General features: G+C 37.5%; 1 protein-coding gene across 4 annotated transcripts in view; it reads right to left on the bottom strand.

Annotated features, from left to right (window-relative positions):
- The window catches only part of LOC127625158 (transient receptor potential cation channel subfamily V member 4-like), a 33,453-nt gene extending 20,338 nt beyond the window's left edge, over nucleotides 1–13,115 (bottom strand). The window contains exons 1-4 of one of the 4 annotated variants that reach the window (XM_052100255.1): nucleotides 12,986–13,115; nucleotides 7,996–8,102; nucleotides 4,319–4,770; nucleotides 42–217 (exon numbers count right to left, since the gene is read on the bottom strand). In XM_052100255.1, the coding sequence (XP_051956215.1) occupies nucleotides 42–217; nucleotides 4,319–4,770; nucleotides 7,996–8,013 (646 nt within the window). In that variant the 5' untranslated portion in view covers nucleotides 8,014–8,102; nucleotides 12,986–13,115. Of the gene's footprint in view, nucleotides 1–41; nucleotides 218–4,318; nucleotides 4,771–7,995; nucleotides 8,103–12,985 lie in introns of those variants that run through there. The other 3 variants (XM_052100264.1, XM_052100281.1, XM_052100272.1) reach the window with 3 other exon arrangements.
- Between the last annotated feature and the right edge of the window lie 505 nt (nucleotides 13,116–13,620).

The following is a 13,620-nucleotide window of genomic DNA, read 5'->3' as shown; positions in this document are numbered from 1 at the left end:
CACCCATTGCTTTTACAGACTAAACTACTCCCAGAATGTACCTTTGAACTCCTCATCTGTTAACCTCTTTTCATGTGACTGTAGATACTGCAAGAGACCATCCAGAGCTCTTGGATCTGCTCGAGATACGGCTTCAAACAACAGCCAGCGGTTGAAGACTTTGAGAATAGGGGGGTCTGGGGATCCCTCATCACATGACACCTCAATCTCTGCTTTTCTGCAGGGGTAGATATAGTGTTTTTAAAGTAACCTCAGTTAAAACATCATGAGTTCAGGTCAACATATACATATACACACACACACACACACACACATTATATATATAGTTATACTTTTGCATGGGTGCACCTGTACATTCACAACCTTAAGGTTAGTTCAACTGTAGCATGTATATTTGTAAGAGTTGTTTTGAGGTGCCCCCTCTAACTGGTTTAAACTTCACCTTACCCAGGTTCTGGTGTACACCAGGGGAAAAGGTTTTACATAAGTTTTTGCACTGGGGAAAAAACTGAACTGCCTTAAATGACGTCAACATAAACATTACTCCAAAAGCTTAACTGGAAACAATGACAAACATTCAGTCACCCCAATGTTCATGATCATATAGAGTGTAAATCATTAGTAGACGGACTGCCGCATGAAACATAATTTATACTAAAGTGACACTTCAGCTCTATGCTCTGATACTACCACATAGGTATGATCTAACCATAGTTTCACCACAGTAACAAAGCAAGGAGTTACTTCATTGACAATGTTTTCCTTTTGGTTTATCTTTACGAACACAACTTCACGATCTTAAAAATTATCAGTATTCCACATGCATGTACACTAAAAATTATACATGTTATTTCTTTCTCAAGGTGGCACTGTTGTTTGACTTGACTTACATTTTACAACCGTATGATATGACAATTGTCTTTGGGTCTACTTCTGAAATTATTTAAGTTGTGCATTTATTTAGACTCAATAAGTGCCTGAAAACATACTTACGTTTATCTTATGTATCTTATGTGTTATGTGAAACTCAAGTATATTTTTGACAGGTAGTTGTGTCTCATAAAATTTCAGTGTGAAAGTAATGAATCCTGTTCTAAATGTGCCCTTATTTTCTCTTTGATATATGAAAATGAAAACATAATATATAAAACTTTTATTATTTTCTTGAAAATATGACACTATCTGGGCATTTTGTAGATCCATTTGTAATAGATATAAATGCTTTGTCAATAAAGACCCATGTTTAGTGATTCACAGAATACCAAATGTAGCAAATACTACATCTTACGACTGGCCCAATAGTGCAAGTACTGTAAACTGGCCTAAAACTCTCTTACAATGACCATGGACCACCCTTACTGTTGAATGCAGAAAATGTTGTTTAAAAACCTGGCCCTACCAGCTGAATTTGTTTGCATGCATTTTGATTTGGTTTATCTTTACGAACACAACTTCACGATCTTAAAAAACATTTTAACTGCGGAACATTACACAACTAACATCAACGTCAAAAAAGCAGTATTATCATAACACTAATCAGACTTCACTCTGCACATTATCACTCAGTAAACAATGTGCCCCTCTCTGTTTTAACATTCCTGGAGGTGAATGTATACACTTGAAGGATGTTCGACACTATGTCACTGTTTGTTAGTCTACCTAATAAAAAGCAGCATTTTAGTCATGCCTTCTAGTTAGTGCATGTGCTATGATGCTCAAGTCAGTGACAAAGGTTCGATTCTGGCTTGCAACATTGTATGATCTCATTCTCCTGCTTTTCTGCCCACCATTTCCCGTCCACTCTATACTCTTGAATTAATGAAAGTGCATTTTCAAGGGGCCGATGCTGATGTCCAAAGAGCAGGGTGGCCGATACAATGCCGATATATCACACAATTTAATACAGTAAATACTATAAACATAAAATTGCTAAAAAATAATAATAAACTCTTATTTAGGACTAAAACAATTATATTGTATTTTAAATGGTAGCTAGCAGTTTCTTCAGGTTTCTGTTTAGTCGTTACATTTTTGTAATTTATTTGCACGAAGAAATTGTTAATATAATAGGAAATAAAAGTACACACAGTAGTTCAGCAACCATGGATGGCATGTCCACATTAGCAATTGCATTTTCTCCAAAAACACAGAATCAAACCAATTGTACATACAGTTCATAGTGAATAAGACATTTACTTATAGCACACGTGAAGAACTTTTACCTTGTGCTGCATCTGAAAATGTATCGGCTTTGACGATATATCGGTCGACCACTAAAAATAATTGCTATTAATCTCATGCTTTCAGAATGAAACAATAATAATTTCATTAAAAAAAAAATGTACACCCCCTTGCGGACCCCAGTTTGAAAACCCCTGCCCTAAGCAATCAGACCACTTAAGCACTTTTCCACCTTTGGGCTGAATGGCGGGTTCTGAGCATGGTGAGCCAAAATTAGTGTATGTTTGTTGTATCTTCGTGATTTCATGGTTTAATACGTTAGTAGTATAATACATTGTTTTTCTACATGCCTTTTTCATAAGGGTAGATTATGCAAGCTAGCATGTCCTAACTTATGTCCTGTTTTGCTAGTCTGGGACCTTATTTTTCTGTGTGTTCGTGTTTGGTGGCATTCACAACACCTTAGCACGGGGGTCGGGAACCTATGGCTCGCGAGCCACAAGTGGCTCTTTGTTAAAAATCAAGTGACTCGCCCGGTCTCTCACCATTCACCAACACATGAACATTTAAAACTTCCTAGAGATACTTTTCCAACAGAAAGTGTGGGTGCGATTGCAAAGCTTGAAGTCAATGACACTGTTTTGATTTTCTTTCTCCCAAATTTTCTGCCTACTTCTGGTGAACAAGGTTTGAAATGAACACCCGCCGAATGCAGATAGTTCATGCCGAGTATTTTGCTGATGTACCAGCCACGGTGGAAGGTGACCTGTAAGACTTCTCAGAGAGATATATAGCAAGAAATTAGACGCAAAGACACACGTTTGACGAAACGTGATTATATTTTGAAGAACAGAGAAAAGAAAAGCCGCCAATTCATGTCTGATTTGATGTGTGCGCGCAGTGAACTCTGAGTGCAATGAAAGCGCTTCTCCAACACACGAACATTCATAGAGTTCTGGGACTCATTTCCCAATAACTATTGATCTTAGCTGTTAAGAGCATTTTCTACAAGCTATTTTATGAACGTTCGTTATTTTTTACGTGTAACCAGGGTGTGATATAGCACAAGCAAAATGCACCAAGACTCAATCCAGTTCGCAATCTCCTCTCCAAATGCATTTCATGCACGAGTCATTTTGCTCATCTACCTGCAAAAGGTGGATGACCTGTAAGATATCTCGGAGTGACACATGACAAGAAATGCTGAAGTGTTTGAAGAAAAACACTTTATTATATTTTTAAGAACAGACAAATGAAAAGCTGTCAATGCTCGTGTCTGATACACTGTTCACTCTCTTTTGTTCAAGTTTTTCTTGTTTCAATAAATTAATAAAATTTTTAAAGCAAAAATATTCACCGACCTTGGGGATTGACCATATAATCGGATATTGATATTTTAAATGCGATTATCATTCAAATGTTTTTTACATATTGCCCAGCACAAAGGGATGTAACATTTTTCAAGAAGAAAAATGAAGTAATTTTATGGAGACCCGCACAAACACGTGTACTCAATTCCATATTGCAACATGTTACCTATTAATATTTGCATATTTGTTTGTTTTTGAGTAGTCTATGGGCAATATAAACATTTTATTTTATAGAAAAACTTTGTTTTGGAAAATAGTAAATTATTCATTTATGGTATGTCTCTTTTGAAAAAATGCATCAACCAAAAAAAAAAACAATTCACTCCTTAGTGAAAAAAGGGTCCCGAGCCCTGCCTTAGCATATGGTGACAAACCTCTCACCTTTTACTTTTTGTTTACTTTCTGTAACATGGGCTATATTTTACTGTGCATTAGCAGAATAAACACCAGGGGGAAAAAGCAACCATGACAAATGGCCCAGTTCAACCCAATGGTGGAAAAGCGGCTAATGAAAGAATGTAATAGTGTCTTGCCATTTCTAATTACTTAATTATTCCTTTATTTAACTGAATTGTGGTTCTCATTTTATTTATCTGATCCTATGCAGTTTAATGTGAATTTTGTGCTTGTTCTTTTTTATATTTGTGAGAAGCCAAAGACACATTTCCACAGTAGTGAACATTAATGTCAAGTATGATCTATCGTCACGTCATCTATCAAAACCCCCTAAATATATACAAAAAAAAAAAGATGGTAGTTTTTCTTACCCCCGTGGAAGCTTCTTCCTGCGTTTTTTCTGGTTGTTGACCTCTCTACATGTGCCATAGTCAAAGAGGGAGTCCATTGGTGCCTTCTTTGGGCCAGGTGCCACTGGATAATCTGACAAGGTGGAATCAAGAAGGTCCATGGGGTTAGGAACACCCCTTTTAAAGGCCCCCGGGAATCTTATCCGTAGGTTCTGCTTGCTGTCATTCTGTTGCCCAGGTCGAGCTGGATCCTGCATGGGCAAATCTTCGGTTGGGTGTGATTCATCATCTTTCTCCAGTAGTTCTGCCAGAGAAGACATGGGGAAGTTGGGATCCCCATCTGCTGAAGGGTCCTTACCCTCCGATGAGTCCTGGGCAGCACTCCTAGATGGCGTAAAGACAGAATTGGACATGTCCGACTCTGTCATGGCCAGACGATAGCGCTTTAGTAGAGTGGAAGCAGAGAATCCCTGCTGGAACGTTAAGAATTAAGTGAGAAACTGGTAATACAAGACAATCTCGGTTTTCAGTGACTCTGAATGTCAATACTGATATCTAGAGGACGGGTTGATCCATATAATGCAAATATATACATGATACAATTAAATGACAGCAAATGAAATGTACAAAAAAACTGCTGGACTGAAATGAAGTCTCACTTTTACACCGTATGTCAGAGGTCGGCAAACTTTTTGGCATGAAGTGAAATTTGTTATATTTTCTTTGTGAATCACTGTCTCACCACACCCCATATGCATATATATATATATATATATATATATATATATATATATATATATATATATATCCGTGTTTCAAACATTTGAGTGCACAGGTAAAAATGCTTCTATTTAGCATTTTCTAATTTAATACAGTTTATATTTAATGGCAAATTATATTATCAGCATAACAATTTGAAAAACCTAATGTTATCCCAGCATGAAGTGGGAATGTTCTACAGAATATCTTGAGTACTGCAATGGAAACAAGAAAAACTACCATTTTGTACAAAACCAATTACAGGGGCCGGGGTAGCTCAACGAGTATTGACACTGACTACCACCCCTGGAATTGCGAGTTCGAATCCAGGGTGTGCTGAGTGACTCCAGCCAGGTCTCCTAAGCAACCAAATTGGCCCGGTTGCCCAATGGACCTAGGGTGGAGTCATCATATGGGGTAGCCTCCTTGTGGCCAAGATTAGTGGTTCTTGCTCTCAATGGGGTGTGTGGATCGCGGAGGGTAACATGAGCCTCCACATGCGGAGTCTCCGCGGTGTCAGGCACAGCTAGCCACGTGATAAAATGCACAGACTGATGGTCTCAGAAGCGGAGGCAACTGAGACTTGTCCTCCGCCACCCGGATATAAATGAGCAACCACGCCACCACAAGGACCTACTAATTAGTGGGAACAGTTATTACAGGTAATCTCACAAATTTGCTAATTTAATGATTAGTGCTATAGAAATTGTGTGGAATCTTAAATATTTCTTATTCATTTATGTCATAACATTTTCAGTGATCCTTTGGTTATTTAGATTTTGAAGCTCAAACTAGGTGTGATGGACTTAGGGACATATAATTAGGGACATATAATTAAAATATTTACTCCTCGCTTGCCAGTAATTACCCCCTCATACAGTATGTCATAGGTTACCGACCCCTGCCATATGTACTCAAAATTCACTAAACAATATAAAAAAAATTAAAAAAAAGACAAGTTTGGAATTGACTAGTGAAACACCGATCCGATACCTGGATTGGTATCGGCTCCGATACTGAAGCATTTAGACGGATCGGGTATCGGTCCGATGAGTCCATTCCAAATCCGATATATTGTGTTAGTCATGTTCGTTACCATCAAGCTCAAAAAATGACATTAAAGAACCATAAAAACACAATGAAAGTAGGTCATTTTATTATTATTATTATTTTTTTTTTTCTAAACAAAAAAGGTCTAGAATCTGGACATTGGATGCACTTCTGGTCAAGCCTCCCTAAATTTACCCAGATCAAATACACGTTAGCATGAACAGAACCAAATCTCTTAAAACTCTGCACGAGAGATGCATTCCAAAACTAAGCTTCCTGTAATCAAGCTGTACTGGACAGTGAAATCGATTTCACTATAACAATATATTTATTCCTGCATGCACATGGACTATAAAGATGCATTCTAGAAATAAGGCCGTTGGAATCATTGTACCCTGTTGGTACTACCAAACAACTTACACTGGCCTTCCAGAGTCATGGCAGTTAGTGCTCATTTGCATTGGCAACTCCATGTGATATTTGAAGAGTTTTGTTAGTCTGGGCTAACTACTAAACATCTTTATTTCTCTCATTGTGGCTTGACTGACTTATTAAATAAATCAATAAAAATATTTTAAAACACACACACACACACACACACACACACACACACACACACACACACACACACACACACACACACACATGTTGTGTTTCCATGTTTTATGGGGACTTTCCATAGACATAATGGTTTTTATACTGTACAAACTTTATATTCTATCCCCTAAACCTAACCCTACCCCTAAACCTAACCCTCACAGAAAACTTTCTGCATTTTTACATTTTCAAAAAACATAATTTAGTATGATTTATAAGCTGTTTTCCTCATGGAGACCGACAAAATGTCCCCACAAGGTCAAAAATTTCGGGTTTTACTATCCTTATGGGGACATTTGGTCCCCACAAAGTGATAAATACACGCTCACACACACACACACACACACACACACACACACACATGTTGTGTTTCCATGTTTTATGGGGACTTTCCATAGACATAATGGTTTTTATACTGTACAAACTTTATATTCTATCCCCTAAACCTAACCCTACCCCTAAACCTAACCCTCACAGAAAACTTTCTGCATTTTTACATTTTCAAAAAACATAATTTAGTATGATTTATAAGCTGTTTTCCTCATGGGGACCAACAAAATGTCCCCACAAGGTCAAACATTTCGGGTTTTACTATCCTTATGGGGACATTTGGTCCCCACAAAGTGATAAATACACGCTCACACACACACACACACACAGGGATGTTAATCAAAAGCATTCTGTCCTTCTGAAAGCCTTTTATTCTGCAAGATAACCTTTGTTGCATCATTACAATGCTAGCCAGAAAGCACTGTATTGATATTTCTCAAACTTTCTGGTAAGAAACCCCAACCCTAAATATTACTATTCTGTAAATAATTCACCCGAAACCACTTAACGTACCGACTTCATTAAAAAAGATACATCACAATTAAGGTGGCTGAGGCAAATCTGTGCCACCTGCAAATGTGCTGCATTCAAAATTAAAATGATAAAATTGAAAAAGTCTGTGTGAATGCAACTTATTTTGTTGTGAATATACTGCTTTAAATGCAGATTTGTCACCTTTGCAAATTTTGTATTTATTTTTTGGTCACCTTTCAGGCACTTTCAGATTAATATGGTACTATTTCATTATTTTAGATCTATATTATTCACTATTTTATATTAAATACCTCATACGTAAATGTACAATACATATTTGTTTAAACTTTCTATTCTTTCTTACATTGATAGATCAATCATATCATTCATTCTTAAGCCAAGATAAACCTCAAGAAAGTACTAACGAGAATCTCACTAGTTTTGGAAGTGATTAAAATCTTTGCACAAAATTGAGCAGAAATACATACATTATTCACTTCACTCATTGCCTTGTATCCCGTGTACAGTTCTTCAACACTAAGTTCCTCCTCAGGGTACCCAAAATGTGTCAGGTGGTCAACGGTCCCAAACAAATCTGGAAAAAAAAATGTAAACAAATTTATTAAGATGTTAAAGTTTAAACAACAGAATTGTGACACTGACTGGACCAAAATAAGAACTGCCAAGTGTTATACGAACCATGCCTGCATTCCAATTTAACACAACAATCACAAGAATTCTGAAACCATTTTGAATAATTTTCACCTGTTTTGCATTTCCTGTTTATATGTACAAATACTTAATCAGTAAATTAATTGAGTTGCGTGACACTGTGTGAGGGTCGGACATGTGAACTGCGAGCTCTGCGCACTTAGTTTTAATAATTGTGTGTCATAAACCGGTGAATTCGATACACTCATTCTAGGAAGGGACTGTTCTAGGAAGGCAATATGTCAAAGAATTCAAAATCCTCAGGCTCTGGAAACATTAAAAGACACTTAAGTGTTCAAGCTGAAGTCCAAGGAGGCCGCAAGCCTGGGACTCAATTTGGACAGTGAGGTGAAAGAGATTCAGCGTCAACTGCTGAACATGTCGGCAATGCTGGCGAAAGTCTTTGCTGACTTGGAGGATCTTGCTTTAATACGTTGACCAATCACTGCTATGGAGATTAACTTCACTGAGAATTCCCGGTTGCCACTGTGCATGGGGTTAATGCACACATTTTTATTTTTTCTGTGTTTTTTGTTCGGGGGGAACGTAGGGATTTGATTGTTGCACTAATGTTGGAATCTGATCATTATAATTGTATTTTTGACACACAATCTATTATTTCTAATATGTCAAAATATCAGATGTTAATATGAATGGATTGTCTCTGTCCACGTGGAATGTGAATGGTTGGGGCATCCCATAAAAAGAAGGAAGGTTATTTATTTTCTTAAATGTTTTTGGGCCCTGTTTGGGCCACTGAAAGGACTTATAAACACATAAAGAATTGGGTTCTGACCAGTGTAATGATAGGCAGGCAGATTGTTTTAAGGGGATGGAAGTCAACTAGATCGCCCTCAATTCAGGAGTGGTGCAAGGAGATGGGGAGGATGGTAGTTTTCCAGGTGGTTTCGTGTAGAAGGCTGGGGATCAGGGAATATTAGGATGTAGACATATTCCATATAGATGGAAAATGAGACAGTTGTTTGACGTTTATGGGGGACTCTCAGGGAGGGACTATGGAGAGAGATGCGTAGTTCAAGATCTATATGATTATTATATTTATTTATTTAAAACCAAAATCCACAGGGATGTAGGTTGGGGGTCAGGGTGGGGTTGTTGATTGGGGAGGGGAAGTATTGGGAGTTAAATGTTGATTAATTGTATATAATTGTTTTGCTTTTCTTTGTCATTTCTATGAATCATTAAAAATGTAATCTTTAAAAAAAAATTCAGTACATTAATTTGCGAAATCCTTTCAGCCCAAACTCAATTCCAAGAGTTCATTCACTGTCTACTGTATCGGGTATTAACTATTAACAAAAACAAATTCATTGAAATTTAGGGGAAATATCTCTCTTTCTTTTTTTCTTCCTAACTAAACATTTAGGTATAGATGTATATGCTGGCGCTTTTGTCATGTAATGTTATGAATTAAGACACTTCGTCAACAAACACCTTTCTGTTCATCCCACATATCCCTTCCCCACCCACCTACACACACACAAAGATGTCCCACTCCAGACACATTGTCCACATGTCACAATCCATTGTGGGGCTCATCTCAGTCCAAAACTGATTCCCTCATTTCCCAGAACAGGCGTGACTAACGCTCCCTTTGTCCCATTCTCTTTCCAGTTCAAGGGGAAATTCCTCTATTTCTACATCCATTAATCTACAAGTCTCAAATCCTCAGGTAAAAAAACAATGACATCAAAGAACCACTTTGCTGATGTTGCATTTAATTCCTGTGCTGCTTAAAGAGATAGTTCAACAAAAAAGTTAATGTTGTATGTTAAGACTTTCTATCTTTTTCAGCAAGGGAGAAATATTGAAAACATTTTGTTCTCAGTGATGTCATACAGTGGCAGTGGATGGTGACCACCTCTTCAAGCTTCAAAAGGATGCAAAAATATATTTCAAAAGTTTGATAAATTGTACTATGTGACCCGTTCCTTGTCCTGAAGGCATACGATAAGGTTGGTGAGAAACAAGCCAAAATCGAATTTATTATTTAGTGAAAATCTTGACCGAACATTGTTTTCCTTGTGCATTCATGAGAGTGCACAAGAACAGCAGTTATGCTGCCCCTGCCCGTGATATTGTTTGTTCAAGCGAAAAATCGCTTGCTTGGTACAATTGGACCACCACAGAGATATTAACAACAGTAAATGCACACAAACCAGATAATCGAAATTACAAAACATGTCTGAAAAGTTTGAAGTCGAAGACGAGGTGCATTTTTATGCCCAGCCTTATTTGTTTGAACCGGAGTAAATTTGTTTGAACTCAGAAATCAAACTGAGAGAGATGGGAGGAAGCCACACTAACACCGTTTCCTAACTAGATGCCAAACGACATGCAATAACACTTATCTTTTCTATGTTAATCAGAGTTTTTGTCCTAATCAGCCACGATGAGAGTCGGGATGCTGTCGACTGCTTGGTTTCTATTTGTGCCATCTCGCCGTGCAGCCTTGTCCACTATGCATCAGTCAAAAATCTTTGTCATAATAGTATATTGAAGCTAGCATCTCACTATCCGGATAAAAACAACTTGATTTTGGTAAAGGGTGTCACGCCTACCAACTCTTTTGCTGAGGTCTCGCTCTCTTCAGTTTTGTCACACACACACACACACACACACACACACACACACACAGGTTCAGAATGGAGTCACATACCGGCACACTCAGTCTTTCTCTCCGATTCTTCCAGTTTACTTTTGATAAGCGAAACCTCCAAAACCCTGCAGTTTCCTGTACTCACTGTAGTTTTTTTGTGTATGTGCATCTCTTCTGTAACTCTGGTTCATACAAAATAAGACATGGCATAGCAATGTATCTCCTCTTCGATTACAAACTCTTCAGACATGTTTTGTAAGTTCTGTTCTCTGGTTTGTGTGCAGTTGTGCAGTTTTTGTTGTTAAAATCTCTGTGGTGGTCCAATTGTTCAAAACAAGTGAGTTTTTGCTTGAACTCCCCCTCTCATAACTGCTGCTCTTGTGCACTCTCAGGAACGTGCAAAGTAGAGAAATGGTCAGTCAAGATTTTCACGAAATAATCAATTTGATTTGTTTCTCACTAAACCTTATTGAAGTTTGCCTTCAAACCTAATGCGTCACGCCAGGTTTAACATCAGCGATGTCGCGTTTTTCCTAACTGTGTCTCTGAATGCCATGCGGCAATTTCCAATATGCAGAAGTTTGAGATTTGAGATCAATGCAGGAGGGCAAATTTCTTACTACTAACAACTTACATTTTGGGGTGTTTTCCACACAAAACTATCATTTGGCTCATAAGACGTTTGGCACACAAGTCATATAGACTACTTTTAAATTACATTTATAGTTTTTTTTTTGTCCTTTTAAAAGCACTCCTGGTCATTACTGAAGGGTATTCACACAGTGTAGAAAAGAGCAGTATGAACATTCTTAAACATTCCTCCATTAATATTGAAGAAAAAAAGTCATACAGGTTTGTAATGACATAAGAGTAAATAAATGATCTAATTTATTTACTCTTATGTCATTACAAACCTGTATGACTTTTTTTCTATATAGATTTTATTTCTATATAGAGTTGTGTTGACTTCTGGATCTCTGTGATTGAGTAGAGAACAACAAGCACTGGTCCTGTTCAGGCATGTTTGAGTCCCGTCTGAGGACGTTTAAGTGTAATCACTAACAAGTATCCCTTCATGCATCACAAATATCATCTCATTTTAAATAACAAGATTAAACCAATGACATTGCAGCAGGCTTTATCACTCTTTTCCTAAGCTGGGCTCTGTTCAGAATGGAGGTTTTCGTTTACCTCTTGTTTGCTTAAGCGGGTGGTGGAAAATCGAATACAAAACCCCACAGTTACAGCCACTGGCCTGGCAAGCTCTATCCAAATAGAGAAGAGTGTCTGACATGGCTTCAGAAAACTATGGCTTCCCTCCAATTCAGCCTATTATCATTATTATTAGTCAAAACAGAGGATTTAATAAGATCTGACAATGTGGGTGTGTGACGCCTTTGTATGTCATCTCTATGTGTACTGGAAATAAGAAGGATGTACTGATGGTGCATCAGACCACGTAACCAGTAGACCTAATGAGAAATAGGACAGACAGTGAAAAAAGACATTTTATCTACATTGAATAGCAGTAGATAGGAGTTGGAAAAGACAGAATCCCATTTCGTAGCCCCAAAGGAAAATTTAGACTTCCTTCTCAAGTGCCAAAGCTGATTCCTCAAGGGATCCAAACAGCTGTGGTTTATCTCAAGCTGATGCTAAAGCATGAGGTTTTGGGAAATATTAAAGTGATCCAAACCGTTTCCATTGCTGGTTCTGCTGACAGTTCAACCACAGTTCTGACGTCATGCAATGACTGTACATTTCCAAACTTTAAGAAGGTAGTACACACAGGAGCATGTTGCATTACTGATCAGTGGATTTCAAACAGGTCCTGATGTAAAACACTGAATGTGGATATAAACAAACAACACTCTGATTTGTAGATAATCAGGTACACTAGGAAGAGGAAGTTCAGGACTTCTTTAAAAGTGACTGTGTAGTTTGAATTACACTATTCAAAACATTTACCAGAGCTACATTAGTCAGTACACTTATTCAGTTTTTGAGGATGTACTAGTAAGTCAAACCTTACATATCTGAGTAACATTTACAATCATGTTCAACTCTTCTAACACCATTTAAAATGGATCAGTAATCTCTCGACTTTTAGAAACACCATAAAAAATCTGAAAGAAAAAGCACCTCACCTGTACAGTTGGAAAAACTTTCAGTAGAATCAGTAGTTCATTCCCCATCCATTCATACTTCATACAGGATTCTGTACAGCGCTTTGAACAACTTTCGCAGCGGCTTCATCTTTTCGGCTTGGTGTTTCAGACGGATAATGGGAGAACGTGATTGGAGATCGTGTGGAGTTTAGTTTTCTCACCGCCCACTAAATGGAAACCTGTAGGAATGAGCGTTAGGTGTGGTGTGAACCTCTATACAGCATGTAGACTCGTAACATTTTACTTGTTGTTGTTACTTTCAAACCTTATTTAAAAAAAAAAAAAAATGCCGTTTAGTTTCTAAACCTAAAACCTACACAAGACCTTCTAACGTCTAAAGTCTTGTAAACGCAAAATATTAACTGGTAATTTACGTAGAAATTTGAATAATTGTTTTGAAGCAATGTAAACACAAAACATATCTACCGTTCCGCTGTTTGGTTAAAAATAGTATATTTTGTACAGAACATAGTAAGTGAATGATGTATTTTCTTTAAACTAATTTCCTAGCTAATTTGTGTGTGTGTGTGTGTGTGTGTGTGTGTGTGTGTGTGTGTGTGCGTGCGTGAACAACTTTTTGCCGAATTATTTTGCATAATATGTCATTAATAGTT

This window comes from Xyrauchen texanus, chromosome 3 (genome assembly GCF_025860055.1).
Source record: "Xyrauchen texanus isolate HMW12.3.18 chromosome 3, RBS_HiC_50CHRs, whole genome shotgun sequence".
Lineage (NCBI taxonomy): Eukaryota > Metazoa > Chordata > Actinopteri > Cypriniformes > Catostomidae > Xyrauchen > Xyrauchen texanus.
This window is presented reverse-complemented; position numbering and strand designations above follow the sequence as displayed.